Below are 22,769 nucleotides of genomic sequence, written 5' to 3'. Positions count from 1 at the left end.
GCATCCAGTAGAATGCATACCTCTGCCGGGCTGTATCCCACTGATAGGCCGGATCTGCACCAAAATCTAATCGGCTTGTTCTGTCACCTAAACCAAGTTTTGTCATAACCCATCCAAAACTTTTTTCATATATCCTGCTACAATGTACATTGTTTTCGCCTTATCACTGAATGGTGAAAAAAAATCACTTTTAAAAACTCAAATCCAGATACGGAAACGGATCTTCACCAAAACTTAATAATTTCGTCCGTGTCACAGACCAAAGCTCTCCAGCAAATTTTATCCGAATCCGTCAACAAACAGACAGACAGGTGAAAACATAACCTACATAACCTATACAAGCTTGCATGTCGCACCAAAGCATCAAAATGCCTTTTTGCTAATCATGCAAAGGTCAAACAATAAAAAAGACGAAACTGAGAGATGACGATATTTACAGACTAATTAACTACCTTTTCAAAGAGACCGTGCTGATAATGAGAACAATACATGTTTCGACTCACAGGTGAAGCTGCAAACCAAAAAAGAGCAAGTCAGATTTTTTTATTGATTGTCAAACGATGAAATAAATAGCTAAACAACAACAAAATCCACGCACCACAAAAACAACAACTTCAAAGCAGTCACAGGCACCGCTTGAGACAACTTGCACATGAAAAAGGTAGCGACACCAATGATTCAGTGTCAGATACGGGACAGAATTAGGCACTGGAGCTTTTAATAGTTACTTAACATTTAAAATTTCAGACGTGAACATTTAATCAAAATCTCGGTTTCTGCCCAGAAAGAAAAAAAAACAAAAAAGTAAAAGAAAAAAAAGAAACAGGTGCGAGTGCAGACGATAAAAAATAAAAATAAAAAAATAAACAATATTGGGCTATTATCACGTTAACCGTTTCGGCTCAGATTCAAGTTCAAAATTGTAACAAATCCACAAGTTTTAAAGTAATCCCTACATTGATTGCACGAACACGAGAAAGACGTGATTATACGAGTAAAAACAGAACCTTGGGTACGTTAATACAAAACAAAATAATTGCATAAGGCCCTACAGGTCTGTGATAAATAAATTCATGTTAATATATTTACGATTTAATACGAGAACAACAAAGTAGTTAGAAACAAATAAAGTGGTTTAGATTGTCTTAGCAATGGGTTCGGTATTTATAGGACTCACACAAAATGTTTTAGCATTTTTCTTTACTACCTAAAGCTTGTGGAGGATCTTGTACAGTATGATGTGTAGGAGAGGGATATTAGGAGATATAAGGGGTACCTTTTCCCCAAAATTGACAAGGACGTAAAGCCACGTGGACAAATCGGCATCGTACATATATGGGATTGGAACCTGAGATCCCAGCATCATGAACTACATCGTCAGATGGGAAACTCGTCAAGCAGGGAAATCCAAGCCCCCTGTCACTCCGAGTCATTTCTTGTGATAAAACAAAGAAAGATGAGAAAAAGTCATCGGAATGAAAACAAACGAAGACGAGAATGAGCATTTAACAATGCAAAGCCTCGCCGGGTTGTATGGATTGTTAGATCTGAGAATGAACGATCTAAATTAAAATAGATGGATGGGCAGGCGCACAGGCATGCATGTATGCACAAATAGCCTCGAGGGTAAAAATTGATGGACGCACATCCACGGGAGGAGCATAGATGTCAATTTTCAAGTGTACCTACGGATTCCTGAAATTTCCAGTCAAAGATGTAAATAGATCAAAACACGAGTGGTGGTTATGACATAAAGGATCTTTTTTGAAGTTGAAACGTAAGCCGAATCACATGCATAGGAATGCAACGCTGCTGAAGGCGATTCAATATGGTTACAAACACAATCCCAGCCTTTAGTACAATAATGGAATGCTTAAACATCCGACACAGTAAAGTAGAAAGTTAATAGTACACAAATACACTGCATTAAAAAATATATCTATATATATATATATATATATATATATATATATATATATATATATATATATCTATATATATATATATATATATATATATATATATATATATATATATATATATATATATATATGTATATAGCATGACTATGGTCTGTAAAGTAACCTTGGTTATACTCACTAACATATATCCTTTCTTTTCGACCATCACTCCTTCCCCTTTGTATTGCCCGTGTGGTTCGCTGCAATAAAAGTCTTTCAAAAAATAAAAAAAAGTTTACAAATTTACGTTCTTCTATTCTTCCTGTTTCCCAGACTCCATTTTTTGTCTTTCTTCAAGTTGCTTCATCCTCAATAGCAGAGTGAAAAATTCCACAAAAGCTCCAGGCACATGTAGTATTTGTTCAATCACTCACAGAGTTGCCTTCATGTTAATTATTTATGAGTTTATATATTTATCGCTCGATGATGGCCAACATTCTTCCACTTTCCACCAGGCTCAGTTTCTAGAGCTGCAGCAGCAGGTCATGCAGCAACATTCTCACCGCACGGAGCTCTACTTGCAGCCGCTGTGAGAAAAACGAGTGTCAAGGACAAACTACGACAAACTGCAATTACATAGGACCAGTAAACTTACAAAACAAACGACAATTACATAGGACTAGTCAACTTACTCAAGGGAAAGTAAACTTATTCTTCAAAAAGTGAGTATTACTAGACCTGATTATTTTTCATTTCCTTTACTTTTCTTTCCCTTCACATCCATAAATGAAAGGAAAACACCGAGTGTCACAAGTGGTCATACAATCCTATATGGCCCGAAACAAAATGAGGCCATTTGGCCCATTACTACCCTGTTGCACTCCAGATTTAATTGCTTGCTGCAGGTGTAAACAACAATCTTCTTGACGTTTCACAAACGTCTGAATCACCCAATTCCGATCAGGTGATGCAACTTGTTTAGCAATAATTGCAACTGCGGTGAAGTCAAGCAATCCTCAGTTTTGGTCATTATAGTTTCGTTTCTTCACAAAAAGATTGCCAAAGTCTCTCTCTTATGGATCCGTTTATAAAATGCAAAAATAATATTTATGTCGCAAACTTAAAGGAACAGTGAAAGGATATCGACAATGGTTGCATCTTGAGTCTGCATGGCATATTCCAATTCACGTTCGAAGTGCAGCAGTCGTTCTCCGACACTCTCGCAGCACCGAAGGATCTCATCTTTGCCGTTTTGACTGCATGGCTGCTCATCCCACATAGTTTGACAGTCATTGAGAGCCAGCAGGGCAGGTTTAACAAGGCTTGGTTAATTGCGTAAAAACTGCATCAGGTTCAGAACAAAATCAGTCGAATTGCATGGCAAAAAGTATCTATTTAAACCAAAATCAAGTTTGTTTTTCATCTGACGTTAAAAACCATGTGAACATCCATGAGATTATGAAAGGACAAGGAAAAGTTTATTATAAACACACAAAAATTTTTTTATCACAATTAAAATAATGATAAAAAAAACATTCCCTGATTACGGTATGTAAAATTTAAATCACAATTAAAAAAAAAATAAAAATAAAAAAACCGCCCGATTACGGTACGCAAAATCACAATTAAAATAATTTTTTTTAAATTCCCTGATTTCCGTATGCAAAATTTAAATCACAATTTTAAAACAGACAACAAAAAGAAAATTCCCTGATTACCGTATGCAAAATTTAAATAACAATTAAAAAATAAACATATAAAAAAATTTCCCCGATTACCATATGCAAAATCACAATTAATAATAATAATAATTTTTAAAAATCACAATTTTTTTTTTTTTTTTTAATTCCCTGATTATGGTACGCACAAAATTTTAAGACGAGCACATACGACATGCATTGTTTTGCATACCTGAAAACCTGGAACTCTCAAACAATCTGAAAAGTCATGATACAAGATAAAATAGATTGATCAAAAAATAGAAATGCAAGCAGAAGGAAAAAAAAATTTTTTTGGACGAAAAAATAAATAAATTAATTTCAAAAGAGCAAAATCCTTTGTGCAGAAGAGTGGGAAGGACAACAAAAAAATTAAATGAGTGAAGAAGAGGAAGAAGAAACTGAAAAATTTAACCAAAAAAAACATTGCTGCGAGTAAATTTATAACCGGTGGAAAAAACAGGATTGCAAAATAAAATGCGTTATTGATAATTAACTTTCAGCCCACCGATGGGGTACCCCAAATCACATTTAAAATTCAATAGATTTTTGTCTCAACGATCATCCGAAAGTTCCACAACGAGACAAACTCCTTTCCAGATTTTCATACAATTCCAGCCACTGGTGGCAAATAAAGCAGACGGGGCAGAAAATAGCTTTGAAAGCAAAGAAACAGAACTTACACTGTGCTCGAGGGGTCTTGATGACCTGAGGTCCTGCACAGCCATAGAAACGAGGCTGCGTACATTCTCAGGCTGCATACCATCCTCGAGATTAGGGGGAATTGGCTGGCCCAAGCTTTGATACAGAAGTTGACAGGCCACAAGGTCAGCTTCCCATACTTGTGTCAGGTCTGGCCTGAAAGGACTGGTGATAACAAAAATACAACCGACGTTCAGTTGCTTGGAGAAACAGGTTATATACAAAGAACCTTTAAATGAGTCGTTATACTATTGGGGGAGGGGGGGGGGGAATTACTTGAGAGAGAGTGTTTGTGAACTTACTGCTTCAAAAAGGCCTCCAGGAACACCATATAGCAACGAGCAGAATGCAAAATGTTTTCGTCTGGAACAACAACCATTCACCCGTCACACGTTTCCATGATGATAGCACAACTACTACTGTGACCTTTTCAAGTCTTAATCTGATGATTCCCCAAATGGTTCAAGACTTGTCATCAATGGAAGCAATAGCAGCACATCGGTGTTCAAATATTTGGCCTTTATAACAGTTTGCGCTTCATCAGGTCCTGGTTTCGTGTCAGCAAAGGAGGAAATATGATTATTTTCCCCAGACTGAAATAAAACTGCTCACAGGTACCTGCACGACTTTGGCATAGCAGTTTGTAGTAACTTCTTACACCCTAATCCAATTGCTTCTGCTCCCCACCCCAAACCCCCACACCGAAAGAAAAACCTTAAATTGAGTCTTTGGCAAAGCATAGACACAGATTGGTATAACTATAGAACATGCTGTTGAGCATGAACATGTGGTCTGTGTAACTGTCCTACCCAAATAACTAAAAAGTACAAAACTATGCACCTTCTCACCCCTATGTTGTGAAGGACAGTGTCTCAATGGTTGCATATCTTCTAACCCTTCCCCTTCCACAATGAAATCCCTTCCTACCTCCCCATCTGCCTTATACCCATCTCCTCTCCCTCCCACCCTTTCTTCACCATCACACTGCACACAATACAGATAACTGATAAGATAACAATACAATACAGTATCTAACAAATAAAATTCATCGGATGTCTGACTGTCTGTCTGTCTGTTTACAAGGACCGCTGGACCGACAACCACCGAATTTGGAACACAGCCCAAGTCCGATCGGGGATTGTCCTCAAGGTATTTTCATCCACCACCCGAGCCTTTAAAAGATTACTTTTCTGGCTTTTTCATTTATATGTAATCTCATTGGTTAACAGATAGCACGTGACATAACACGGCCAAAGGCCAATACACCTAATTAGTCGAGCTGTGTCTTTCACCCATTGGCTCACTGCACAGCTGACCTGACTCCAACCACAAATGGAACCTAACTAAATAAATAATGCGTTCACCATTTTCATGCGTATGCCTGTTGTTGGCTTAATGGTTAGGGTGGTGATCTTGGGATCCTAGGATCCTGAGTTCAAATCCCAGTTCACCAACGCTCTGCCCGTTTTGTCCCAGTGGATGGATGGATGGATGGATGGATGGCTAGGGTGGTGGGCTTGGGATCCGAGGAACCCGAGTTCAAATCCCACTCAGCTATTGAATTAATACCAGGTGGGGTTAACTCGGCCCGTCATCCTTCCGAGGTCGGCAAAATGAGTACCAGCTTACTGGTATCCTGTGTCGGAGTGGCAACCTGTCCATGATCGTGCCCAATAGCCAAGGAGACTGCTTTGGCAGCACCAACGCTCTGAAGAGTATGGTCCCAATGGATGGATTTTCATGCTGCGGTAACCAAATCTATCTGCTACAGTAAATGGTGTACAGTACGTTCCAATTCACAATCGCCACGCCATGCCCGTCCCTTGAAGATGTATGGTTTAAAAATGGCGTTGTATAACTCTGTGAAGGATCAATTTGCTTTGAGAAATGGAACTTTACGATGCTCGCGCTTTCAGCCTCCCTCACGGCTTCCATCCATGCAACAATTTTTACACAAAGATTCATTACCGACTCTGACTGGACATTTGATATCATTTTTCACATCCTCTGACTGAGCTGAAAATGCTCAGACCACCTCGATGCTAATCCCTTGTGTCTTTTTTTTCCAATTTAGAAAGCCTGTTATTTTGTGATTAAAGGTCGAAATCTTCTTCTTCTTCACACTTAGCCGTGACGCCACACTAGGAAGTCAACCGCCATGTCCGTATTGTAATTACGGGTTACATCGTGGTACGATTTAATTTGAAAGAATAATTTTCGACTTTCCACAAATGTGCCGATAGTCAATCCATCCTTGGCGGTTGTGTTGGACTGTGAGGTCATCCGCCATGACTGAGAGAGGATGAGGTGCCATGTCATGTCGTGCCGTGCCGTGCCGTATCATGTCCTCCACGATTAAGCAGAAGAAAGAACTGTCGCTTTAACTGTTATACAATCTCTTGCCAAGCTACTCGCAAATGTGCACGGGCGGTTTGAGTTATGGCATGGTACAAATGGCGTCCGGGAAGTGTTAAATGGGATGATCCCATAAAACACAGGACACCTGGTCAGCCTGCGACGGTGGGACAAAGCATTCGTTGCCCATTTTGTCTGTGATGTTTGAGGGGCTCTCCTGCTTCTCAGTACCCCCACGCGGACAACGCCGGGTAATCCTGCGAGTCATGAATATTGGGATGGGAGTTTAGCACAGGCAGGATGGGTCAAATGGCCTTCTCCTGTGCTCAATCAACCGTGTTGCTGCATAAAGCAGTCAGGCTGCGGAAGTTTCTGGACCACTTGACAAACTTCAAGCGCACAGGGAGAACAAAATTCTCCACAACGATTCCTTACTAATAATAATTTGTACGAGGCAGAATCAAAAAGTTTCCCCCTTTTTAGAAGGCCTCAGAGCCAAAAACGTGACCGATTACAATGGGATCAGGTCATTCACTCAGCAGAGAGCGAGCAGAAGTAGGATTTGGATGTGCTGCGCGAGCTGCATCCGTGAATCTTTACACAAAATCAAAGCTTTTGTATAAACTAATCATCCGAGTCATAGAAACAGATACGGATGCAGTGAAATCGAGCTGTTTGTGGTGAAAACATAAACGCGGCACAAGAAAGCTTAATATTACAGACGTTTTCACATCTGAATCGCGTACCATGCTGGACCAAGCAGTTGCGCAGGCGCTCCCGCGAGGCCGACTGCTCCCTCTGCATGAGCCGAACATCCGTGGCAAGCAAGCGCGTCGCCTGTTTAGCCGCGGCTAGTTGTTGGCCACACGTGTCCTGCTCAGCGGCCAATCGGCCGAGCTCTCCTCCTAACCGCCTTGCCCATGCTTGATCTCCACCTGTAAAGCATAGAATTCCCACTACATGTACAAGCTTGGCCTCCCTTTTTGTGTAGGTGTCTTCGTTGTGTTCTCCTTCCATGAATGCTTCAAACGAAAGGGGTAGGGAGGGGATGAGGGGGTTAATGATATTCGATACTTGATCAAAATAAACATCAACTTGCCCCTCCATTAAATATGGACCAAGTTCATGATGATTGTATTCCGTTTCATGCAATTTCTTCACAAGAGCGAAGCATTTTCCCTGTAAATGTGAATGACTTGGCTGTTTTTTTTTTTTATGTCAACGTTTTGCAACAATTAGACATTACCTGGATAAGTAAAAGCATTAGGTAAAGGAAGAAGGACCTTGCGCTGGCTTGTAACCCTAACAGCGTTGTGTTTCTCAGTGCATCGTGTCTAACTTGTACTGGAACTGCTGCGATTACCGCCACCACCAGCACTACGACTACAACTACATTTGTGGCCCCAATTAATCCCAACTTTTTGTGGGGTTAGCCGCACTAGTTTTTACTATTCACACCCCTCTATCCCAATCATCCTCTCTCATATCCCTCTCCACCACCTCAGTTTTGGTGTGCAGCTTCTCCTCTTGGCAACTGCATCAATGACTTGCCTGAGCACATGCGCCAACCAACGCAGACACGCCTCTCATGCCTTTTTGCTGACGGCCCTTACTCATGCCCACCTGCTCAACCGATACAAATGTGCGAGTCGCAAATTACCCGAGAGAGCGATGGATCTTGTCGCCTCCAGCGTGCGATGATGTATGCCAAGGTTTTCGATCCTCTGCTCCAATGTGAAGACCAAATCTTGCTTTGAAGACAACTACAAGGCACAAGCGCCAGGCATTTCCACCAACAGTTATATTTTGCGCTTTGCATGAAATTACAATTACAATTGTTTACCTTTTATCATACCTTTACAGATAAGTCTTGAAGACCCAAACGAAGTGAGAATTCTTCTTCCTTTAAACTGATCAGAAAAAAACAAATAAATAAATAAATAAAAATTAAACATTTTCTGGTTTTGATAGAACTTCAAGAAAATTTCATTCATAGCACCCATTGAAATATTTACACCATCCGCAAATGGTTCCTTTGTGAATTCCAAAGGTCGACCAGCACATTTAGAACAACGGACCACGGGAATACAATTCTTCCGAATGAAACGTTACGGATGTCTTGCAACAAAGACAATTCTTCAAATACCTTTTTACATCATAAGGTGCACCAATTGCTTTTTCCAGCTGGTTCCGAGAAGCCTCCATTTGCTCCTCCAAAGAAAAATTGTGGTACAAATGGCTCCGATCCCACCATGGGCTTCCACAAGACAATGACGTCATCGAAAGATGCCTCTCCACCAGCTCCACACTACCCAAGTACTGCTGCAGAGCCAAGACTTCACCCTGCCAGCAACGAACACCGTTTCAGTCATCCTCGAACATTACCGATGACATCATTACACATGCTGAACAACTTCAAAGTTCATCAGATAAACTTGCCTCATAGAAGTCACTCTGTTTACAACCCTTGTCGCTTCGCATCACCACAGTATCATCCTCAGACGTAAAACTCTCATTACTCTTCAAACACCTGAAAATAAATAATTAAAGCACTTACAATAGCTGTGAAACACCAGAATAGCAGTTCATATCTGGGTGGAGATTAAAACTCAGGCTAGAAAGCTCAGTGTTGAGTACACATACCTCGAAGCTAGACCGCCTGAAACTCCTATACGTAATTACCTCTGCCGTCAAAGGTGGACGGAGGTTACGTTTTCTCCCCCGTTTGTCTGCTTGTTCGCAGGATATCTCAAAAAAGTTGCGGAACGGATTCGGACGATACTTGGTGGACATGTTGGTTATGTGACGAGGACGAACCGATTAGATTTTGGTTCAGGTCTGGATCCAGATCTGACCCATCAGTGGGATACAAAACATAAACTGTTCAGCCTGGCGGAGGTAGTGCCGTTCTAGTTTGTAAGTGTTTTTGGCGAAAGGGAAGAATCCCTACAAATGTACGAAAGGGCAGAATGTGATGACTGCACAATCCATCTGTTGCACTTTGACTGCGATGAACACTCTTTGAGAATAATTACCCTCACCAGAAAAGAGGATATAGCATTTTGGGTCTGTTCGTTTGTTTGTCCGCACAGAACGTGAGTAGATGGTTATTCTCCATAACTGCTTGTCGGATTGACATGAAATTTTCACCATAGGAGCGACTACTCATGTCCAAAAAAAACTTTGGACCTCTGCATCTCCAAAACCGCACCATGGAAAAAAAATTGAAAGATGGCACCAGGCAACTACTTCACATGGGGAATAAGTGTGATTTTGTATGACGTCATAGGTGCCTTCGTTATGACGGGGTAATTGCATACTTAGATTGCAACATCCGATCAGTCTGAAAATTGAGGGTCATCTGGGGATAAATAGGTTGAAAGAAAAAAAAATTTGATGATATCATCGGTCACGCGGATCGGCAGCCATATATTTATTTTTTAATCTTCAAAAAAAAAAAGTCTTCTTCTCTGAAATGGCTGAACAGATAGAGGCAAAACTTTCCAGCTCTGACAGCCTATCCATGAGGAACAAAACATTCACACATGTGACATCATATGTCACAGGATTTGGCAGCCATGTTGGATTTACTGTAAAACCTTTAAAAATCTTCTCCAGAACGGCTGGACAGATCGAGGGGAAACTTCACACGCACGTTTCCCAAGACTTGGGGATACCAGGGTGTTCACTAATAATCGATAGGTCACATGGTCTGGCAGCCATATTGGATTGAATGAAAATCTTAAAAAAATTCTCTTGAACCACTTCATCAAGCGACATGAAACATCACAGTTATCATCTCGTAATGATGAGGAATACATGCTTTAAATTTCAACTTGATTGAATGCATGGTCTGGCAACCAGTATTAGTTAATATTTTTGATTTTTTTTCTCTTTGAATAAGGCTCACTTGGCTGTACCTGGATGGGTTTGAGGGTCGAGTAGTAGCAGCTAAAATGTGAATCCTATCAAGGTTACTCCTGATGGCTTTATCTTTGCTTTTTGCTTGTTCAGGTTCCTTCTGATTACTCCAATGTAGGACTGTACCTATTTGGTCTTCCATTTGATTTGAACTAAATTTATTTTAATCCCATTCTAAATTAAATTGAATAATAATATACGTCATGGGTCAGGGTCAGGTGTCCAATCAAAGTGGGGTTGCATCAAAGCGGGATGTCTTGGTACCCAGTCGTCACTGCTAGCAGTTATAAAGCGGCAATTCTTGTTATGTCTCATCAATTAAAAGTAAATACCACCCGTCGCTTAGCCGACGGTAATACTAAATGTGGGAGGGAGAAGAAGAGGGTGAAAGAGGGAGAGAGGGGTGGGGGAGAGAGTGAGCAGGGAGAGTGAAGAGGTGGAAGGAAAAGGAGATAGGAGAGAGGGGGAGCGAGGAGGGGTGGGGGAAAGGAAGATATTGTGAGGTGAGAGGAAGGGAAGGTAAACGTGCAGTGGAGTGTTAATTACAATTCATACTGTTTCATCAAAATGATTCTGCATTGAATAACAGTGAAGATGTAAACAAAATAATGTCTGAAATCCATTTTCTACTGGCCATACGATAAACATGGTCCAGAGACGAACACCCGTTCAGACATAAATACCGCTCGGACACGTCCGGAGACAAACACTGTCCAGATATGTCGAGAGAGAGATAGACAGAGAGGGGAGAGAGAGAGAGAGGTAGGAGGAGGGTGCTGCACTGTATTGCTGTTAGCAGAGAGAATATGTGATGCATTATGAACACACACACACACACACACACACACACACACACACACACACACACACACACACACACACACACACACACACACACACACACACACACACACACACACACACACACACGGCTGATATCAACATTTTTTTCTGGAATTGGCAGGTTGGAGTCAGTGTGATTGTATACAAACCAGAAACCTTGAGTAGCTTTCACTGAAAAACAACGTTACATTTATATAGACGTTTCAGGGAGATGTTCACAAACATTATTCTTTATAAACTTATTTAATCCGGACGATATCCGATCCTCAAAACCAAAACAATATTTTGACGATATACTTTAATTAGTCCGTGAGAGTAGATCGTGGAAAATCGTATCATAAAATGCATGAAATCGCTCCAAGATCTTAATTTGAAAACTACAATACTGTTACGGCTGTGGAAATTCGCAAACCACCATTCAGGTTACGTCGGTGAGATAACTCTAAGTACATGTGTAGTTAGCCCCAAACCCGTTGTTTAGATGGTATTTATGTGATTCATTTGGGCTGCGACGCTTTGAGTTAGGCGTTTTTCTGTTCTATCTTTATTTTGAATCAACCGCCATAACCATCAAACCACCACCGATAAACCCTCCACCACCCTCACCTCTCTCCTAGTACGGCCATTCCCGCAACAACTGTGAACACTGAGCGTCGGGCTGTGTTGGGCTCGTTCAAGCGATACGCACCGAGCCGCGAGTGCAAATAGCGGCCTTTCCGAGGGAGAATTTGGATCAAGAATGCTACATGCCCACTTCTGATCCGTCCAATCAGCAAGTGCGGAGCGGCTTGGCCCCGCCTCCAGGCGCGTCCGTGTGAAATCGAAATATGCAAATTCTAGGATCAGGGGAGGTTCACGCCCACTTTTCCTCCGTCCAATGGGCGAGCGTGGCTCCGCCCCCGAGCTCATCCTGATCCGGAAATTTGCATATTGTTTCTCCTGCCGGCCTATAAAACGCCGAGCGCAAGGCGAATCATGGCAGAGAGGCAGAGAGTTTTGGTAAGAGAGTCATCGGGTGGAGTGTGGCAGCGGCGGAGTGTGGCAGAGAGTGGAGTCGGGTGGCGAAGGCATCGAGTTGGGTTCTGCAGCCGGCTGAGGAGAGTTGGGGGAAGAGGCCAAGGAGCTCGGGTCAGAGGCGAGAAGGACAGCGGTCGGCGACGAGGTCACGGTGGGAGATTGCTCGTCACGAGACCTAAGCCAGTCAGCCATTCTCCCTCCCCCAGAGCATCATCAATTCCCCCTTTTCCCCCGCGCTGAGATAGTGCAACAAAGGGGGCCCCGTTCCCACCCCACTCCAAACGTCGTGCCAACGAAACCCGCCAAGGAGCACGGAGTCGGGGCACAGCCACGCGGCCACATCTGCGGCTCGTCCGCCAACGCGCCACGAGGACGCGGGTCGGACCCACCCGGTCTCGCGGACCTGGCCGCTCCTTCAAGTCCCGCGCACATATTGGCCTACAGGCCCGTCTGCCCCCTTGTCTATGAGGGTGGCTTCTTTCCTTTGCTTTTGAGTAAATGTGTGTTGGCGCCGTGTCTTGTAAAGTAGAACTGTGTAAGTGTTGCCATGTGTACGCGTATTCGGTTGTAACTCTGCGTCGTCGTTTCTTTTGTTTTCCTGATATAGGTGCATTCTGACTGTTAGGCTGTATATGTGTGCTTTCCGTGTGTCGCGTAATAAATGTGCATTGTGTGAACTGTTTTCCCGTTTCGCTTCGTCTTTTCTTTATTGACCCTCCACCCTGCTTCACGTAAAAGGGTTCGTAGTGGGCTTAAAATGCCCGATAATTAATCGGGACCTTCGGGGCCGACGATAACACTGCTCGGTTATCCCGATAGCACAGAACGGACCGCTTAAGCGGTTCGTGTCCGGAGTCGGCCTGCGGCGAGGTATGATCGCCCGGTAAACCATCCGCGCAGGTACTTAAGTAGATCGAATTTGGCGAGCAACCCTATCCTGCGCGGGTGGGCAATTGGCATGGTCGTGGTAGGGTTAAACCCCCACCCGTGACTAGCTCCTGGCGTTGTTCCGAGAGGGTCATGACAGAATTGTCCGTTCCGGTGGGCGAGGTGGCCGCCATTCGAGTCGAGCGGCCGATCGCACGCCGGCGGGCGCGAATTCGCAACAGTACTTACAAATGCGATGTAAACAGCGATTCGTAGCTATGATGATCAGGCATTCGATAATGAGTGAGGAAAGTGAAAAATAAAAACTTTATCATTAAGAAATCATTGCGGTCTGTTCCAAGTCAAGGTAAGTTTGAGCAGGCAAAAAAATATGGTGGCTTCAAACCCCAGTGAGGTTACCCGGGATACACCTTAACACCCCAGAGAGTGAGGTGCCCGAGGATGCGCCTGATGAAGTATATAATTAAATAAGGCCGTTAATTATCTTCAAAAGGGGTGTTTTAATTAACCCAAACATCCAATTTTCAGTCTTGCACTTCCTTGGAGTTTTCTTTGGAAGCAAGCAGAGTTTAAGGCTGCTCGGTTTCATGGTTTTGGAGTTATGCAGGAGACACACTGACACACATTGACATTTATTAGTATAGATATAGATAAAACACACCAGTACACAAACACCACACAAAAAAAATTCTGGCAAGAGTCTGCAATCTCTGATTGCTCTTTTTCTTTAGAATTCAGGGCCATCTACCAATTAAGTTAATGCCTAAATTAGCAATGAGAGAATGAAAAGTGAGAAAAATGGAGAGAATGGAGGGAGTGTAAAGAAACTGGGAATGTTGGTGGGAAGAGAAAGGGGTAATGGGGGGGGGGGGTTGGGAATGGAGGAACGGAGCATTTATGAGGTATATTGGGAGCAAAAAGGGAAGGGGTGGTCAAACTTGTCATAAAAATATAATAATAAATATAGAGTAACTTTTGCTCTTTGCTTATGACCCAAACATGCTGCCTGGCATGTGGGGCTTCTTGTGAACTTTTGCCACTTTTTGGAGGTCTTGGGTCCACGTTCCAATTTTATTCCAGGTGACCTTCATTCCTTTCATTCCCTTCTCAACCGTACCAGTCGCCACGTCTATCTTGACCGTGCAATCCTTCTCTTCCTGTCATGTGCCCAGCGTATTGCTATTTTCAGAATATCTTGATCCTCCATGCGCAACACAGGACCAATCCATCTCCACCTTCTAATTTCCATCTCTTCTACAATATTTTTCCTCCCTGTTAACCTTTCAACCTCTTTCCTACTCGGCATACCAGGCCAGAAGATTAAACATTTTTTTTGCTATTATTGTAAAGAAATAAATTTGAAAGGACCTCATCTTCGTGGGACTCTACTGGGGTACAGCCACGGGAAGAGCATTCGTGTTTATCAACAATCTGATTCACGAAGTACCGTCCTCAGATGCTTCCCTGACAAGTTGTTTGCCACCGCCTAACCAGAAAAGGTTTCGATTTGCACCAATTGAGAAGCTCGACTGATTGAGTTCACCCCAGAATTTTTCAAATTAAAAGGTCACCATAAAAAAAAGCAAACCTGTTTCCTCGGGTGCCTTGGGGAGACATTTCTCCACAACCGTTCTGAAGCAGGTTGCTATGTGATGGTTCTCGGAAGCAAATGGGAAACTGGGAGGCAGCAAGGTGCTGCATCAGATCCTCCATCTTCTTGTCAAGTTCGCTGCCTGGACGAAGGGACAGGCTACCATGAGCATCGGAAGCACATTTTCAACGTTGCCTAATAAACCTAACAGACGTAAATTGGTACAATATAACCATCTTTGCATGAAATGGCAAAATAACCATTTTGTATAGAGGGATCATCTCCATATTACATATGCAAAATGTGTTGTTCATCTTTCGGCTGCTCCCGTTAGAGGTCGCCACAGCGGATCATCCGTTATGATCCGCATACTGATTTGGCATAGGTTTTACGCCGGATGCCCTTACTGATGCAACCCTGGTCGCCTCTTACGACACAGGGATAAGGATTGGGTTTCGCCATGATTCCGGGCTGCCCTACACCCTCTCATAGCGCGGCCCAGTGCAGAGCTCCCATCTTCAAGCGATCCTCCAACCCAAGCCTCCGAGTAGCCGGATTACAGGCGCACGCCACTACGCCCGGTATTACATATGCAAAATATGAAGAGCTATCTAAGGCTCATGAAGAAGCTTGTATTGTACAGGATGGCCACATCGTGGGGGACCAGTCCAATTATGATGTACTTTTTTTCTTTTTTCAAGTGACCAGTGGTGACCAAAACCATGGCGTAGAATAGACTGTTAGCTTCTGTGTGGATAAATTAGTCTTCTTCTTCTTTTGTATGCAGCACAAGGCTGCGGGGTAGCATCAATTGCTGAGGGTGTGGCTGTGTCACTGATGGTAGTGCGCCCTGCAGGTTAGAGCAGAAATTTGGAATTTGTTCATGGTGCCGGCGATAGTTCGCCGATTCCTCGAGAAGGACACCGTGGGATCTTTAACGTCCACAAACTAAAACCGGCAAATGGGACATCCGTTTAATGACTATCCGTGGGACGGCACACCCATTGAGATGAATCACCCTGCCTGTGAAACATGACAGTTTACAGCGAGCTCGAGATTACACGAGTGAGTAAGGAATAACCAAAATTTCATGATGCAAGATGCTCTTTGAGGATTGAAGGGCAGTGCCAACAGCCCAGGTTCTGTGAGAATTGGAGAAGTTAAAGCATTTGCAACAGGAACTGCTTCAGAGCACAGAGGTGAGACCGACCCACAAGTTGTGTGAACATCGACTTGAGGTATCACTCTCATGATCTCCAACAAAATCTACATGCAAGTGTTTGTCTGTCAACTGAAACACCATGCAGTGTCACCAAGACCTGATCTGCAACCAAAGCCATCATTTATGAATGAAATCAGAAAGTACAACATTGATAGACATGCTGATACGGACCGTGACATCGATCACGTAGACAAGTGCAGACAATGATAACTGACCTCTTTGTGGCCACTCTGTGCATGTAGAACATGAAGCAATATCAATGTACTTTCACACAAATTATAAGACCATGAATGAGCAATAGACAGATGAACACAGGACTGCATATGGGATTTCACTTTGGGATTACAGAATCATGAGCAATGTGCTCCCTTCTCCTCCTATCTTGTACTTTCTTCCTCTCTACATCCCCCTCCCCCCTCCAATCTCTCCTTACCCTCTCCTATGCAAATGTAATATATAAATGGCTTCATGAAATATCCACAACAGCACTAAATGCAGCACCAACGAGAACGACACTCAGTAGAGTGCATACCTCCGCCAGGTTGAAGAGTTTACGTTTTGTATCCCAATGACAGGCTGGATCTGGATTCGGACCTGAACCAAAACTTAATTGGCTTGTTTGTATCATCAACCAAACCCATTCACCAAATTTCATCCGAATCCATCCACAACTTTGAGATATCCTGTTATATATTGGTTTTGCCCAATCAACAATGTTAAATCTCTTTAAAAAAAATATAATATCCAAATCCGGATCTTCACCAAAATCTAAACAATTCATCCAAATGGCATACACAAATTGCCCACCAAATCGTCTCAATCCATCCACAACTTTTTGAGATATCCTGCTCACAGACAAACAGGCAGATAGACAGGGGTGAAAACATCACCTCCGTCCACCTCCGGTGGTGGAGGTAATAATATATCAGGCATGCTAAGAAAGCATCGTACCCAATTTAAATGGAATATTTCCACCTGTTCTTCTCTCCCAGCCACGCTCCACTCATTCGGTGGCAGAGGTTATGTTTTCACCCCTTTTCTGTCTGTTAATTTCCGGAATCCTTCGGATTTCGGCAATTATGTTGGTCGGTTGTGTGTGTCATTCTGTGTGTCTGTCTGTCTGTCTGTCTGTTTGTTTGTTTGTTTGTTTGTGTGTTTGTTAGCTCTCCTGTTCGAAGAACAGAGAGATATAGCGATACCCCCGGCGTGAGCATCAGCGTGAGCGTGAAAATGTTAAATTTTTTGTATTACGGAAAAACTCCTCGACGGATTTCGACGAAACTTGGTGGGGGGGGGTTAGGTATGGTCCAAGGATCATGCCATTAGATTTTGGACTTGGTCCCCCCCAAAAAAAAAATTGTTTGAGAATTTTTTTTTTTTGCATTTCTACATGTTTTAAGTGATTTCCAACCCCCCCCCCCCAAAAAAAAAATGTTGGAGAAAACTATAACTGTCAGCACTGTTGACATATTTAATGAATAAGATATAAGGTTCACTTGAGTGACCCAGCAGTATTGGCGGCGGAGGTTTTGCAATCTCCCTAGTGCTCCCCCTCTAGTTTCCTTTCTAATATTTTTATCCACCACACTATTTTTATACGCCCGATATACATATATACATATATATATATATATATATATATATATATATATATATATATATATATATATATATATATATATATATATATATCGGGGCGTATTATGTGATACCGGTCGTCCGTCCGTCTGTCTGTCTGTCCATCCGTTCCTGTCCGCACTCTAACTCCCAACACCACATATTACTTTTTCTTTTCGATGTATTTCTCATGGCAAGGCAAGTACCATAAAATTCGGACCATTGAGCACATCGTTATACAAGCCGCATCCCCTAAATTTAAAAAAATATATATGGAATTTAAACACACACAAGTCGCACTGGTTTATAAGCCACAAATGTTGCACAAAAACGTCCGAAAATTAGCCACAAAAAGTGATTGATCTTGATTTGAGTCTAATCTGAACAGTAGAAACACCCCGACCATCCATGCCATTGGCATTTCCTACCTCTGAAAGCCTTTGTTGACTTTTTGCAGCGAGAAAGTTCGCCCCTCTGTGAGTTTTGACTTCCTCGTGTGGACCTCTCGTTTCTTCATACCGTACTCTCACCTAATTAATATCTCTCTAAATATATTCTGAGGTCGCAATCTCATCACTGAAGAAAGCAGGGAAACACACAAACAGCCGTGGCGATCAGGGAAGACACTTGGAGTGTGGATTGAACTTTTTCTAGCTCAGCTGTGGTTTAGCTCGCTCATTCTACGTTTTTCAAGTTTCGGTTAACAATGCAAGGTAATAAACGTAAATATAAATACCATATAGATAAATAACGACGTCGATCCAAGTAAGAAGAATAACCTCTCTGCGATGAGTCAGGAAAATTAATTGACTTTCTGCAGGAAGAGGACTTTTACAGTGATTTTTAAATTCACAGAGTCAAAACGAGTTTTGAAACCTAATGTGAATCTAAACACAGACTGGAGACCGACGACAACAACTTGATTTGGCCTGAACGCGTCATCGGGAAAACCCGCAACATCAGAAGATTTTGTCATGTTTGTAACGATATTGATCTTCAACTGTCATTGTCATGAGCGGCATGGCCGCCCAAGCCTTCTTGCATTGCGCATGCGCAGCTGGTGTTGTGTGTGCATCATGGCCGCTTTTGGAATAAACGCGTTTCACGTCTGCTGAATCAGAATCGGTGGTCATCGGCGTTATCTGTGAATGAATGATTACGGAAACAATGTTCATGTTTTCATTTTTTTTCCTTTCTGTTTTTATCTACCACACTATCTTTTATTGATTACAATATACAAATACATATATTGCTTTAAAGTTATTTGGATCAGACTTCACTGCAATGCTTTATAAAAATATTGTTGTGGTTGACGAAATTCGCAAACCACCATTCAGGTCCCTTAGGTGAGATATCTCTGTAAGTATATGTGTAGTTAGGCCCAAACCCGTTGCTTCGAGGGAATAAATGTCATTCATTCGGGCTGCGACCCTTCTAGATAGCCGTTTTTCTTTTACTATCTTTATTTTGGACCAGCCGCCATTACTACCACCACCAACCACGTCTCAACAGCCATCACACAACAACCACCAGCCGCAACGCCGCTTCACAACAACAACAACGCCAACAGCCACGACCTTTACCGTCACAACTCGCTCTCGCAACCATCGCATCACCGCCATTTCCGCGCCGCTTGTGGGCACCGATACTGGACTCGTGCAGGGCGCGCACCGAGCAGCGTGTGCAGAAACATCACAGCCTTTCCGAAGAAAACGGATCAAAAACGACTCACGCCCACTTCTGTTCCGTCCTATCGGCGAGCGTGGGGAGATTTGGCCCCGCCTCCAGGTGCGTTGGAGTAATATCGCTATATGCAAATTCATGGATCAAAAAGCATTCACGCCCACTTTACCTCGGTCCAATGGGGAGCCAGCCAGAGGTGAAGGGTCGAAGGTAAAGGGTCGAAGGCGAAGGAGCGAGGCCCCGGGGGCTATAAAGGGCCGCGTTCGCTCGCCGAAAAAGCAGAAGTGGAGTTGAGAAGTCAAGTGGAGTTGAAAAGTCAAGTGGAGTTGAAGAGTTCGGAGTTGAGTTGGGAAGAAGAAGAAGAAGCAGTGAGTCGGTGGAGTTGGGAAGAGCCAGTCAAGAGAGGAGTCGGAGAAGGCAGTTGGACGGAGCTGTGGAGAGTTGGAGAGGTGGCGGCGGCGAAGGCGGTCGAGGGGGTGCTCGTGTCAGAGTCGGGGAGCTGCGGAGGGGAGAGGCCGGCAACGCGACCGAGGTCGTAGTGGAGAGGCTCGTCGCGGGACCCGAGACAGGGAGATATCCTCCTTCCCCCGAGCATCAACAACCCCCTCCTGTTTCCCCCCGCGCTGAGATAGTGCGAGAAGGGGGCCCCGTTCCCACCCCATACCAGGCAGTCCCAGCGAGGCCCGCGGAGTCGGGGCGCCAGCGCCATTTTGCGGCTCATCACCAGACGGGTAGGCTCGACGTGGTCTCGGCCCCAGGCCGTCTGCCCCCTCATAGTGGAGGGTGGTCCCTTTTTCTTTTGCTTTGAGTATATGTGTTGTCGGCGCCGTCTGTGAAGTAAAACTGTATAAGTGTTGCCGTGTGCTCGGTAGTCGGTTAGCTCTGCATTGTCTTTTGCTTTTACATTTGCTTTTTGTGCATCACTGTGTGTTTCTTCTTCTTCTTTTACATTTGCTTTTGGTGTAATTGTATATGTGTGCTTTCCGTTCATCGCGAAATAAATGTGCTTTATGTTGAACTGTTTTCCCGTTTCGCTTCGTCTTTTCCTTTATTGAATCTCCATCTTACTTCACGTAAAGGGTTGGTCGTGGGCAAATACGCCCGATAATTAATCGAACCGTCGAGGCCGACGATAACACCGCTCGGTTATCCCGATAGTACGGAACGGGTCGCTTAAAGTGGCCCGTGTCCAAAGTCGACCTGCGGCGAGGTGCGATCGCCCGGTCTACCCTCCGTGTGGGTACTTAGGTAGGTCGAATTTGGCGAGCAACCCTATCCCACGCGGGGGGCCGATTGGCACGATCGTGGTGAGGCCGAAAGGCCCACCCGTGACTAGTTCCGGGCGTTAGTCCGAGAGGGTCACGACGGGATTGTCCGTCCGGTGGGCGACGTGCCGCGATTCGAGTTACGTGGCCGTTCGCACGCCGGCGGGCGCGAATCCGCAACAATATCATTAGACTAGTCTTTTAAAAACGAAAAATGTATAAACAGGCGAGCATTAGGTGGCTTTGACACCAACTCTGGTTTACCCTGTAGCAGCCACACCGTTTCAGCGATCATGACCAAACTGGGTACAGACGTCGGCCATGGTCCAACTTAGATACTTGTCGTTTTTGGTGAATCTTGGTCAAAGGTCAAGGTCAAGGTCAAGGTCACCGAAAAACCGAAATTCTTATTTTCGCAATAACGTCCGCTAAAATGGTCGTATCCACGTCAAACCAAATCCAAAATGTGCATCTTCCAATACTGCATCCAATCATTTGTCTCATTGGGGTGTCACACCAACACCCTTCTTAGCGGTCGGGGGTCGAATGTCAGGGGGGGTCGGGTCAAAACTTTCAAATTGCGATAAAAACGTCATTTATTATTATCATTATCCCTCAGACCGGCAAGCAGCAGCTTCTTCGCTCACTGCAGATCTGGATAAAATCACAAACTGGTCCAACACGTGGAACATGTCTTTCAATCCAGACAAATCTCACACTCTCACTATGTCTCTTCGAAAGGACCGTTTACAAAACCCCCCCATCCACTTTCTCAACAATCCTCTGGAAGAAGTCTTTTCTTTCAAGCTTCTGGGTCTCACTATCTGCCATGACCTTTCCTGGGAAAGTCACATTTCCAACCTTGCCTCAAAAGCCAGTCGCCGACTGGGAATCCTCCGTCGTGCAAAGTCCTTCCTCGGCCCTCTTGAGCTCCTGACCACTTACAAAGCTTTTGTCCGTAGCCTGATGGAGTACTGCTCTCCCCTCTGGGCTGGTGCTCCTGCCTCCCACCTTTCTCGACTTCACGCTGTCGAATCCAGGGCTTTTAAGATCATTGGCATCTCCCACAATGAAGCTGAGTCTTTGGGCCTCTCACTCAATCACCGCAGGTTGGTCGGTGGTCTTTCTGTCTTCTACCGACTCCTCTCCAGCCTTGCCCCCCCTGCTCTCTCTGCGATTTGTCCCAACCACATTTCCACAGGGCGCTCAAGGTCCGCCAACAACCCCCTTCTAGTAAAACTACCAAAATCACGAATCACTGCTCCTCTTCACTCTTTCATTCCTCTTTTTCCCCGCCCTTGGAATAAACTCCCTCACTCTATTCTTTCCCATTCTTCCCTCCAGGCTTTCAAAACAGCTGTTCACCACCACCTCTTATCTTCCCCCATCCAAATCCTCGATCTTTTCTACCCCCGATAATCCACCCAAGCCCACTTCCTTCAATTCTCCTGCTTTCCTTCCTGAAAGTCCCTGTAATGTCCATCTTCCCCTCACCATGTTCCCCGTCCCATCCCCATCCCTCTCCCTTCCACAGTTCACCTGTGTCTGTTCCCCAATGTTTTGTCCCTTCCACTCCCGCCCCTCTTGTCTCATTCCTCCTTGCTGTGAGTTGTGTGTTAGCTCTCATACGAGCCTCGACCAAGGTATACAAAAAAAAAAAAAAAAAAAAAAAAAAATTCAAGTCCGATTGACTTCCAAGTTATGATCATGACCAAACTAAGTGCTACAACTCATTAAACAGTAGCACTATCGACTTATAAGAACCAAATTGATTGAGGTTTTTGTTTTTTCAGAGATCATGGAGATATGACAAAGTTATTCCGGCAATTCCTTGCTCAACGAGCAATTTCATTTGTTTGTTTGTGTACAGGATATCTCAAAAAGTTATGGACCTCTCCGGATGAAATTTTGTGGACAGGTTGGGTGTATGACAAGGACGAACTGATTAGATTTTGGTGAAGATCCGGATCTGGATCCAACTACTAGAATTTTTTAAGTGATTCTTCACCATTGAGAGATCGGGCCAAAAACGATATAGTACTCGAT

The 22,769-nt window shown here is 43.8% G+C and overlaps 1 protein-coding gene and 1 pseudogene across 2 annotated transcripts in view; both read right to left on the bottom strand.

Moving 5' to 3' along the window:
• Positions 1 to 528: 528 nt before the first annotated feature.
• DISC1 (DISC1 scaffold protein) overlaps positions 529 to 22,769 on the bottom strand; it is a 30,674-nt gene continuing 8,433 nt past the window's right edge. The window contains exons 4-13 of one of the 2 annotated variants that reach the window (XM_085858340.1): positions 14,934 to 15,078; positions 9,116 to 9,206; positions 8,823 to 9,019; positions 8,532 to 8,586; positions 8,337 to 8,439; positions 7,423 to 7,611; positions 4,624 to 4,684; positions 4,303 to 4,486; positions 3,045 to 3,165; positions 529 to 2,490 (exon numbers count right to left, since the gene is read on the bottom strand). In XM_085858340.1, coding sequence (XP_085714466.1) covers positions 2,426 to 2,490; positions 3,045 to 3,165; positions 4,303 to 4,486; positions 4,624 to 4,684; positions 7,423 to 7,611; positions 8,337 to 8,439; positions 8,532 to 8,586; positions 8,823 to 9,019; positions 9,116 to 9,206; positions 14,934 to 15,078 — 1,211 coding nt within the window. In that variant the 3' untranslated portion in view covers positions 529 to 2,425. Of the gene's footprint in view, positions 2,491 to 3,044; positions 3,166 to 3,812; positions 3,839 to 4,302; positions 4,487 to 4,623; positions 4,685 to 7,422; positions 7,612 to 8,336; positions 8,440 to 8,531; positions 8,587 to 8,822; positions 9,020 to 9,115; positions 9,207 to 14,933; positions 15,079 to 22,769 lie in introns of those variants that run through there. The other variant, XM_085858341.1, reaches the window with a different exon arrangement.
• On the bottom strand, positions 15,379 to 15,519 carry LOC147012098 (signal recognition particle RNA; annotated as a pseudogene).

The sequence above is a fragment of the Eptatretus burgeri genome, chromosome 15 (assembly GCF_056783735.1).
Source record: "Eptatretus burgeri isolate ZD-2024b chromosome 15, Ebu_testis_v1, whole genome shotgun sequence".
Lineage (NCBI taxonomy): Eukaryota > Metazoa > Chordata > Myxini > Myxiniformes > Myxinidae > Eptatretus > Eptatretus burgeri.
The sequence above is the reverse complement of the archived record's forward strand: the minus strand, read 5'-3'. Positions and strand labels throughout refer to the sequence as shown.